Here is a 12,278-nt window from a genome sequence, read left to right on the forward strand (position 1 = left end):
GTGTTATGTCACTCAATCAATCCTAAATAAAAAGAAATGTAGGTCACAGCTACTGTGAGCCTCACTGCTGCATCAGTTCTAACCCAGTCATATAAGAATTAACTCAGTTTGAGTCAGTCCATCGTCTAATTATCAATAGCATGCTTACAAGCTTTTACTGAGTCTATATTTAGCTCCCAGTTGCACAGTAGTACAATATCAGACACATAGGGGGAGACATAGAACTTGTATTCATGTTCACTGGCTTCATTTTTGTGCTTACGTAAGCCACAAACCTTTTTATGGCCTCTTTTTACCTTGACAGATTTAGAATATCAGATTCATAGCACGACTGTATTTCAATTGATGTCATTTCCAAAATAAAATGTCACTGATTGTTAAAAGTGAGTCCAGTAAAGATATGCTCAGTCACTTAATTGTTGATGGAGCAGCTCCAGAGGACAAAATATCTGACTTCATTAGGGTCGTTCTCACCTGTGGAAAGATTTAGACCAGGAAAGGACTTGCCTAAATCCGTTTCATGGGAAATGCATACAATAGTGATTTGATTTGCTTCTGAAGCAGCATGTAGCTATTGATTCATATTTGTTTTAATATAATTTTTCTTTAATTTGAGTACTGAGAGATTCCATTCACCTCTTTTTTGTGTTGGGGTTGGAAGATATTCAAAATCTTTGCAAATAAAACACAAACTGCAGGGTTAGATATGCTTGGGGTAAGAGGGAAACTGTGTATGTATGTGTTTGTGCGGTTCTGTTTTGGGTGAACTGACCCTTTAGATGAGCCCCAGGATAGCCTATTTTTATTAGCAGAAATCAGTCGTAAACACATTCAGTGTGATTTCCTGCTCTTGCTCTAAGATTAGGCTCAGCATCATTGCATGTGGTTATACTCACAGATCAATTTGTGAAAAATGTTGAGTCACTCCATTGGCCTATTGACAGTAAAACATTGAGAGAAAAACACACGAGGAGCATCAATTTGTGATTTCCTAGATATGCAAGACTTGATATTTACCCATAACTGTTTACATCTTTCATAAGCCAATCAGTTTTTTTTTTAAGTTGGTTGTTTTCCAACGCTGGCTACAACTGACCTCTGTAAAGTGTCCTCAATGATCTTGTTACCGTCATTAAAGCCACTGTGTCTCTCAATACCTCTAAACAACATGACTGGCAACAGAATATTAGATTACTCATAAATTCTTGTCAGGAACGGTGTGCAGAAAATTAGGACTGCATGGTCAATAATGATAACTATCAGTTTGCATTTTTGACCCTGGGGGGGAAACAAAAAGTGTTGTGTACTCCAAATAATACTGGAAAAGAAATGACTAAGGTCTTAACATTTGCACCCACAAAAGTTCAGCTGATACTTGGGGGAAACTGTCTAAAATACAGAGGGGTATTTGTGTAATGTAGGGGACATATTCAATATTTGCTGACATTTGAGTCAAGTGCTCAGCTTGTTACTTTATTCAGACTAATTATGTTGGATTAGAATGATACATAAATGAAAAGGCCATTTTGAAAGTTGTACATAGCTCAAAGCAAATTCATAAAAATACACAAGTAGAGAAATATGCATGGGATCTATTCTTTGTGTGATATTATCATAAACAATCTTTTTCTGGTCTTGTGAGATAAATTGGATCCTCGTCTTATGAAATCAGGTTTGTCTTGTTTACTTCTTAAGACCCTGATGCAACTGGTTTCTCCTGACTAATTTTGGATTACTTACCCCTTGTGCTTCACACTAATACTCACAGAAGGTGTCAATTAAAAGGTACAATAAGAGAGTACATCAGTCTAATGAAATCCACTAGCCCTGCAATCAGTGCCGCCATGGTGAATCTCTATTACTGAGGCTGTGAGAAAAGTGCTGAACCAATTATGTTGATATTTTTAGGCAATACTTTGCAGTTCTGTTGCAATGGATAAAATTAAATGTATTGCCATGTGATTGTGTTTACTGTAACAACATCATATTGTAACATGCTCATCCACTTTGATTTAATTTTTTTGCTAAAAATATTTCAAAACAACTCTTGAGGAAACTCCCCTCTCTGCCTTTCAGAGGATGACCATTTCTCAGAATCCCTCTGGCAGATGGCAGCTCAGTTGTGAAAATCAATAACAGGGCTCCACAATTAAAGCCTTTCCATTTATCCATCCTTCAACTGTGTCTACCGCTCTCTATACCTACACACTGAAGCTTTTATCAGACTTAAAACATAAGCATCCTCATGTATCAATCTAATTATTCTTGAACCCATTAGTGGAGGAGAACTGAACAGGACTTATTCCTCCTCTTTTGCCTTTTTTTTAATAAAAAGATGCCATTTCTGAAATTATTGTGTATATATATATCTTTCCCCTAAATTTGCAGTATTGTTGAAATATATGTAGACATTGTATGTCACTGGGATGAACTGCTCAAACATTATCACTGCACTCTGTGATGAGATGGAATTTGATGTTGGAAGAGTATTAAATCTTGATTTCATGGCAGCTACAGAACAGTAGGCCTCTTTCACAACAGACATTTTAATATGTGAGAGTAGGAGTATATAATCAAATGAATGATGGATGAAATTCATTTAGCATTACATTTTCAGGGTCCTAGTATTGTGCATCCTGGCTCACTGTCACACTCACTGGGATACTATAATAGTCATTAATATTTTTAATATTATTTTGTATTAATAATTATAAGTAACACCTGTGCTTTTCCTGCTCTGGTATATCCAAATATCTGCTGTGAAAATAACCTGTTTGTGTGTTAAACCAGTATAAAGAAAATACACAATTGTTAATCGTTGGCACTTTAAATGTAATTGTCCAAGAATATGACTTTACATTGGCTAATATACACAAACTCATCAGTGTTAGGCTCTGGGTTGGTGTTCAGCTGAGAGCCATTAAAAAGCAACTCAGCCCGTCCTTTAATATGCTTGCTGATAAGACAGCTATTTCCCTTTTAACAATGCCAGCATAACTGGTGTTTAAGCTTGTGTTTGTTGTTTCTTTCATGAATGTACATCCTGCCGTTTTATTTAAGACTCCAGCCTTGTGGTCTGATGTTGTGCCAGGTGTTTGTCATTAGCAGAATGCACACTGATGAATGCAGTCAGTGTGGTCCCCGTGATTCTGTTGAATGTTTAACTGAGCAACGACACGTGCCGTGGTGTGCATGCGTGTGTGTCTTAGAGGCAAATTTAGTTCCTTGTGACTAGTCCATTAGAGATCCCTAAAAAGTCAGGAATCTTTTTATAGGTTGGATGCAAAGAAAATGAGACTCATCTGACTCATCAGAGCTCCTGCTGCCCCCGACACACACACACACACACACGCACACAAACGCACACATGGAAACAGTCCATTAAAGTCTCATCCCCAGACACAGGGCAGCATGTTGAAGAGTCTAAAGCAGTTTTTTTTTTATTCCTGTTTATAAACCCTCTGGTGAGCAGTCCTGTGATCCTACACAAAAAAATACACCATGTAAAATATTGATAATAATGAATCACATCACAAATATATTCAAATGCACATTTTTATTTGTCTAATAAAAATATCCTTGTTGAAATTAATTATTACAAATGTTATGTCTTTGTTTACAACCTCATGACGCCTGAATCTCACAAAATGTCATATGCCCTCGAAACCACTTACGCCATAAGTGTCAGAGAAACAAGCTTCTCAATGGAAAAGAAAATCAATTCCATTTTAAACAGTAGTCAAAATCTGAGCTGTGTAAATAAAAAGCATTGCCTTCATCCAACCACCTGCTGCCCCAGTTTTTATTATCAAATCTCTCACAAATAACAGCCAATTCTACCACAAAGCTGCCCAGTGGATACTCTTTATGTTTATGTAACTGCCTCTTTACTCCTGCCCCAAATCCTCAAAAATAGGTTCTAGAAATTGTCCAGTTTGGTACTAGCTGAAATGCTTGTTTGGGGGTAAATTATCTGCTTATTAATTGCTTCTAAATGCATTCTTTGCCCTAAATTTCTCAATGGGATTCAAGTCTTAGTTTACATGAACTGGAGTCTAGAGGACCAACATTACTTCAGTCGCCTACATCATAACAGTTTGTAAAAGATCAAACAAGTTCAAAGTGTCTTACAGATTTTAAAGTAAATGCCTGAGAAATTCATCAAACAGAGGGAGATTGTTCTTCCTAAGGTCAGTGGTCCTGTGATCTCAGCTATGCGCGCACGCGCACACACACACACACACACACACACACACACACACACACACACACACACACACACACACACACACACACACACACACAGATGAAATTTGAAGCAGATTACGTGCTTCAAACAATTACGGTCCAACATGTTTACAACAGCTCCACAGTATGTAGATTTATTGTCACAACGCATCATATATTTTGGTAGATTTCTCAAAATTACAGGGGGTGACTGTATTCACTTAGTCAGTCATTTCTTGAAATAGCATGTCTTGAAAAACTGAAGCAAAAATAAACCTCCATCTCCTTTCCTGCCTCTGTTTTTCTGTTTTGTTTTTCCCTGTCTCCTCTTTCTCTCTCACTCTCATCACCTTACTCTCTCTATCCATTTAGTCTCTCTCTCTTTCTTTCTCTTCCCTCTTTCTCTGCTTCTGTTTTTCTCTCTCCATCAATACAGTCGGCCAATGACAGTGCCGTGGCTGAGGAAATGGATGGTGTGTCTATTTTTAGAACCAGGGAAGGAGGGCAAACCAAAAGTAAGCTGGGGAGAGAGAAGGAGGGAGGGAGGAGGGATGTGAGGAGAAGATAAATCTGCATTCTACTGCTGCCTCTGGTCAGAGTCAGTTGGAGCCACTGAGTGCGCTCAAGGAGAAGCAGCATCCCTGGTTGGAGACACAGCATCATAAATTAAAAACATATTCAGCTGCAAAAAGGCTGCAGACTGATATTCGAGATTGGAAGAGCAGAGAAAAGAAGAAAAGACCAGCTGGACTCGACAAAGACAAAGGTAAGTGGGAAAGCAAATTGTGCAGAAAAACCTTGCATAATTACTGAAAATGCATGAGGTGGAAATACACAGGGTGCCTATTCTGTGCTTCAGCCCAGAGCTGCTGCCGTGGAACCATTTTTAGCTGCTGTATACCGAAGGTGTGGTCTAAATTTAGCAATGGCTACACCTTGGAAGAAACTAGGAGAGGCTGGCATTTTGGTTTGGCTTGCACTATTTTTGGCATGGAGGTTGGGACTAAAATATATTGTGGGCTACTTTCAGGGTTATAACAATATGGGGTTACATAAGAAAACACAAGCTGACACATTCTGTGGCTCTACATGACTGAGGTGCCTTTTAAAATAGTAATCTATTTATGTTGCCTCTTGCTGCTCCTTGCTGGGATTGTTTGTATTTTGGGCTGTTTGCACTGCCACTCCAAAGTAAGCAAAGAAGAGGTGAGGAGGAGGAGAGGAAGGCTTGTATGTGTATTAAATTTGATTGATACAGTCATGGACAAAAATAGATGCTTGTGTTTTGAATTGCTACCAGCTACTAACAGTTATTTATTATGGGAACAATGTCCACATCTAAAATTATGTCATCGGAAAGAACAACACACAAAGGACAGAAAACAAACAGATAACACATCAAAATATGTGTTTTTGTCTGCTATTGGATACACAATAGAGTGCAAGAACATGTTACAAATGTTACATCTTCAGTTATAAATCCTAGAAATGCTGTTTTCTTGGGTGGATAGAGAGCACAGATGTGGTGATAAATAATACAGCAGAACCTGACAGTAAATACCTTTATTGCACCTGGTCAAATCACATAATCATTTCAATTTGAGCACTATCAGCAGTTCATGGTCCACTGTGATTACCACATCCACTGTGTTTAAATTGGCTTTTGCAAGAATAACATCAAAAGATAAAGTGAATTTACTGTAAAGCTGAAGACAAATCAGAAGCAAATGGCTTTCTTTGCTCACACACACACACACACACACACACACACACACACACACACACACACACACACACACACACACAGATTTTGACTCTAAACATGACCTTCTTCCTGTTCTTTCTCTCAGCCATGCGGCCGCGGTCCAAACTGCTATCCAAGAGAAGACTCCTGCTGCCCACAATCAGAGAGGGCACAGAGGAGACGGTGAAGGATTTGAATGAGGCCAACACACTTCACATTGCTGGCCACGACCAGGCTGTCTCCTCAGAGGACTACCTCCTCTCCATCTGCCACCTAGCCCACCCCACCTTCCCCACCAGGGAGGTTTCCCCCAATAACATCAACGCACGGCAGCTGGATGCTGCTCACCAGAGGCTGCGTCTGTCACGGCTCAGTGGGACGCCATCAAGCACCTTTGAATTCACCCCCACAGAGGAGGCACATGGTATCGATATCGAGGGAGAAGGGAAACAACTGGATGATGAGTTCATGTATGGCAACTCTGATCCCCTGGAATATCTTTACGGACACCAGAATGACCTCTCAGGAGGTGTGAGGAGGGCATTTGTTGAGGGAAGGTTTATAAGGCAACGTGGGAGCATTTGGGAGGGTCAGGCTCGCTCCAGAGCTCAGAGCATCCCCCGTGCTTTAAGTCCTGACCTCCCATGCCAACGCAAGAGCAGTTGCCCCGACTTACACACCAGCACAAACACTCCTATTCCAAACACCTCCCCTAAACACTGCTTGTCCAGGTTGGAGGCCAGGACAGGGAGCCCGGCAGACAGAGAGGCAGAGGGGGTGAGACAGAATCCAACCGTCAAACCATCCCTCATCTCTCAGTGGATCTCTGACTGCAGGTTAGCGTGGAGGGAGGCACATGTGCGAGCCTGCATGCTGCCTGCCATTGCTGAGATACAGGGCGCAAATGGACAGACATTGTAATAGAATGATATCCCTAAGTAAAGTATCCCAATCTTGTCAGTGCATGACACATTGACGTTAGGAGATATGTAGCTGTGTATTATGCATATATATATTTATATATATATAAAGGATATGATTAAATACACATTGAATCATACAGAGGCAAATAAATATTGCCACGATTGTCCATCTGTAATGTTATATCAATACTATCTATGCTTGATGTATGCTGGTGATCATACAATATCATGAAAACAGACAAATCTGCAAAATCTTTTTTTACCTTCCAGTGTTTTGTGAACTAAGTCTGAATCAATTAAACATTTTTTTGATACTCTCAATAAAACTGCCTGATTTCTTTTCTATGTGCCATGATCAGTGTTTTCTTGCATGTGTAAATCCTTTGAAACTGAACTCCACTCTCAGCTCTGCTGGTACAAGGCGCTGGAGTTTCTATGGTAACTGTCGTGGGATCCTGCTCTGGTAAACAGTGTGGAGAAACACAGGCTGAGAGGAGATGACACCACTGAACCTAAACATGCAAGACTGCATGGACTGCACGGTTGCTGTACTGGTGCGACTACATCGTCTGTCACAATCATAAGCAGGTAAACTGTAGGATAATGAGCTGACTCGTGAAGTAACTACTTCACATGAAAACATTTAATCATCACAAAGAGAATTTTGTTGTGGAAAGAAAAAATATTGGCTGTGATTAATAAGAACTGTTTTTATCTGAGTATAAGTTTAACCAGACAACGCACTTCAAATACATAAAGCAACCACTGGATGTAGTTTTGACTCTTAAACACTAGAGTGCAGGCTTATGTCATTCACTGCTTTGCATAATGACATTTTGTAACCTCAAATCAAGCCATGGCAGGTGACAAAATACATATTTAATTGAAAACTGGAACATCAGTGGTTGTGGTAAAAGTGTCAGTTTATCAAAATAACCATAATAAAAACATATTCCTCTTGGTATTAATCCATGCAATTAGTCCTGGTTTTATTTTTATACATCTTCCTCCATCCCAGTACAATGAAGGTAAATCAAATTTTGTTTGTGCTGATTAAAAGCTCAAAAAAAGAGAGCAGAGACAATGTGATTCATACAGTGAGAACAGTTTTGATTGGAGCTACTTTCTTTTTTATCATCCCTTGTTCCTTGTGTGGTCTGGGGATTATAGTAACAGGGACACTGTTTCTGGTAAGTGATGCTGCTGCTGCTTGCTGTTTCAAATATAAATGTTTTATTCTATGAGCATCATGATGCCATTCACTTGCTTTGAATTGGGGGTCTTCAAGACAGATATCACAAAGCCTACAAGGCCAAAACAAACTCCAAGATTAAAAACAGCACAGTAAGTGGTAAAATAAGTTGCCTGTATTTTGGGTAAATTTACCAGCATCAAAACCAATTGCTGATTAGTAAACACTGAGACGTGGAAATAAAGTGGAGGAAACGTCAGAATGAAGGGGGGAAACATACACCGCACTGATGGTTCACCACCTTCACTGTCACAGGAACATAGTCGTTTAGGGGCTGGAAGATCTCGAACACTCTCTGTTTCTTTTCACACTTATCTCAGCATACCCCATTGAAAGGTGAGGTCTATTTTTACCCGTCAGACAGTTAGTCAAGACAGTTAATGCCACATCAGTATACATTGTACATTCAGACATTTTCACACATTTTTCTGCAGGTTGTTTCAGGCAAACAAAGCAACTGTCTTATTCTTGGATGATTCCCCTTGTGAGGTTCATTACTATTACTTTTCTGCCTCTGAGGCAACAAAAAACCCATTGTTATTTGTAAAACATAATTCTTACCTTCAGTTATAATGTATTTGAAAATCGTCTTAAAAAATTTAAAATATGGGACCTTCAACAAATAAAGAACCGGCTTGACTGTCCTGTCAGGGGAATCGACCACACTTAGGAACCACACAAAAGGAACCGTTTCTTTAAACTGTCAAATGGAACTAATGTGTACCCTTTTGACCTTCACCATCAACTCTCTGAGAGAAACTCCGCTCTCTCTGCACAACAACCTGAGGCAATGGGTCACTTAAGGAACAATGCAGAGTTGTTTATGTATGATGAAACTCCACAAGTCTAGAGAAGAGTCCACTTCACTTATCTGTATAAAATAATATACAGGCTGGTCTCAGTTTGTGTATTTAACCAATCAGGATTTGCAATGCAATACTTCTGTTTCTCAGAAATGTCCTGACCCCTAGTGGAAACCACTGGACTAAACTACTTAACTGAAGTAGTTAAATTATCTCTGGCAGATAAAGCAATAAAATGCTACTTTCAAATTGATGCATCAGTATTAACAGCTAACAATACTTTGACTTAAACAGGAGGTTGGAGTAGGTAGGAGTTGAATTCAAGACTTTTACTGGAGTAATTTAACATTGTTGTATTACTGAAGTTAAGAATCTGAGTACTACTTCCACCACGGATTTTGTGTATGTTTTCAGTCTAGCTTTTGCACTGTAACAGTATTTCCTTATAGAGTTACTGATAATCATAGAAATCACTTTTAAACCGAATTGAGAAGTGAAACTACACGAGGATGTAAACCCCACATTGGTAGAGGAAGAGACTCTGCTGACGTTATTAGTTCCTGTTGGTTCATACACATGGTCACATTTTGTGGTGTGGGGTTTTGGTGAAGAGCTAAACTATTCACGAAAAGGAAAAATGAATTATTAAAGATATTTATGGTTGGTAACCCCCCACATATCCAAACCCACACAGCTAATAGGGCAAATGCAAAAAAAAACTATTTTCCATCTACCATGCTGGTCATATGTACACAGCCACTGAAAGCTGGACCGCAGTGTCACCTCTTTTTGTCCCTGTGCCTGTCAAAGTGTATGAAGGAACAAGCTGTACTCTACTGACACGAGCTGGTGCACTCCACCATCCCCAATAAGTAAAATCCATGAATTATTAACTACAGGGAAATATAAAACATTCAAGCTTGCTAAGTGCAGCCTGTCTGTCGGAGTAAAAATGGAGTTCAGCAGAGGTGGCGGGGTACTGTACCACTGCAGACACCTGCGTCCTTACCTAATCCCCCGGTAATGTCAACCAGAGCTTGTGATATGACTCACAGTTTTCTACACTCCTACTTATTTTTGTTGTGTGTTGGTACAGGTCTGGATTTAATTTGTGTTATAAGCCCTTTTTTGTGACAGTAGTTTTAGAGAAGTCACTCTGATGATCATTATTTTGTCTTTACATAATGGGTGAAAGTCCCTTTCACTGCTCTTTAACGTTGGGGAAGACCCCTGTGTCTTAAATTAGAACAATTTGGCTTTGACAGATTTCGGAATGCCACAAACTTTTTTTCAAGGTTAAGAAATGTGTTTCCATAAAAACTACATTTTAACTATAAACCAATTTTCAAGTCCAGACATGAAACAGTAACAGTGCAACTGGTGAATTTAAAGTTACATTGTTGGATTACATGTTCCCACACCTTTCAAGACCCACTGGATTGTCTTAAAAAATACCCTGTCAATTCATCCATATCAGAAAATAACCTATTTTCACCCTTACCTCTGTTGTTTTCTGGCAATGCATACTTTTGGTTTTACTTAACCAGGTTTTGAGATATCAATCACACCACCAAGGAGATAGATATCTCACAACCTGGGCATGTGGAACCAGAACTTTCAGCATGACTAGAAACCATTGTTTTTCTTTACTCATTTTTGTAGTTTGTGTGAATCACCCCCATAAAACAAGCATGTTTCTGAAAGTTTGGGGGATATGTGGCTTTCACAGGACACAACCCTGTGACAACATTGCAGTCACTTTCCTTTGCCTTTAGGGTCCTTTTATCATTCTTTTTCATGCTTACATGTTCCCTAATTTGTTATTACAAATGGTATAGCACATTACAGAAAAGTAGGACTAAAATAGGAACACTATTTTTCACACTTCATCCTCCTTTTGTTTCATTCTATCTGATGGCACGCAGCAAAGGGCCGCAGGTCGAATTCGAACCCTGGGCCGCTGCAGCAAGGACTCAGCCTCGGCACATGGGTCGCCAGCTCCACCCACTGAGCTAACCGGGGACCCTTTCATTCTATCTTTGTGACCAAAATACAGAAGAAAAAAGAAGGATATCAGAAATAGAGAAGGAACGTTGTGATGGGATTTTACATTGTCCAGAAAAGTGAAAGAGGACATAAGAGTGAAACTTTAGACCATGCTTTCTGCAGAAACCAAACATTTCCTTTCAAGCCCATGACCTAGGAGGGCATATCATGTTGTGTTAGATGTTAGATCTTTTAAAAGTCCAGTGTGTAACATTTAGGAGGCTCTATTGTAAACAATGGAATGGAATAAAATAATAGGTATGTTTTCATTAGTGTATAATCACCTACCTTTACACGTATTGTACAGAATGTGCAATATCAGTGTAAATGTCTATGTGCTGCTGGTGTTAATATCGGACAACTAGATATAATGAAGAAATTAATATCTGAATCCTACAGATAAAGTTGTTAATACAGATTTTTTTCCCACCACAAATGTCATAAGAGTGTAACTACCACGCAAAGTGCAGTGGAAAGAAATGAGATCATTTCTTTCCAAGCATACACACATTTGATTTGGAGCTGTAGATGCTAAAGGTGTTAACCACTGATGCACACAAATAACATACAGAACCCGATGTCACAAAGATCCCCAAACCCACACTTTGTGTTTAAACTTAAAAGATTGTGTAAAAAGAGAGAGGCTATAACAATATACCAAAATAAAGAGATTTAATGTGTCATTCCTTTTTCTTTATTAAAATATTTTATTGTCACAAAGACATATTCTGATCCCATTTGTCTTTTCTTGATTGTTTTGTTTGTTTTAGATGAGATAATTGTGTGAACCCCATGTACTTATATGCAATAAATCAGGTGGATACAAACGTTACTTTCCAGCACTGTACTCACTCATATTACCTGATAACTTTATATTGCAAATAGGTAGAAATGTGAAATGAATACACATGTGACCCAAAAGAAATCATTCACTTAGATATTTTTCATAAATATTTCTTACATAACTCAAATGTTTGGATATTTGTTTTACCTGGTATAAATATAAATAAAGTGTGCAAATTACTACTATTATATTAGCAAGTCACATGAAATATACACAAACAGCGTACAGAGTGTCATATGCACATGCAGGTTTATTGTATTTATTTTAAAATCTAAAATCTGGTTAAGTAATAGTATTAAATGTGGGAGAAGGAGAGTTGTATGAGTGAGCGTTTTTTTCTTGTGGTTTTTGAAGTTTCACTTTCCAGTCACAGAAATTTCCCTTGATCACAGGAAGGATGAGGTATGTGTCTAAGAGTATTTAAGACGACCCTCCGCCT

General features: G+C 38.8%; 1 protein-coding gene across 1 annotated transcript; it reads left to right on the plus strand.

The window, feature by feature from the left end:
* The first annotated feature begins 56 nt into the window (after window positions 1-56).
* si:dkeyp-72g9.4 (uncharacterized) lies at window positions 57-7,220 on the plus strand. The gene is made up of 2 exons (XM_051419600.1): window positions 57-4,993; window positions 6,078-7,220. Exon 2 carries the CDS (start codon window positions 6,080-6,082, stop codon window positions 6,890-6,892), a length of 813 nt encoding a protein of 270 aa, XP_051275560.1. The 5' UTR covers window positions 57-4,993; window positions 6,078-6,079; the 3' UTR covers window positions 6,893-7,220.
* The last annotated feature ends 5,058 nt before the right edge of the window (window positions 7,221-12,278 follow it).

Source organism: Dicentrarchus labrax, unplaced genomic scaffold (assembly GCF_905237075.1).
Source record: "Dicentrarchus labrax unplaced genomic scaffold, dlabrax2021, whole genome shotgun sequence".
Classification (NCBI taxonomy): Eukaryota; Metazoa; Chordata; class Actinopteri; family Moronidae; genus Dicentrarchus; species Dicentrarchus labrax.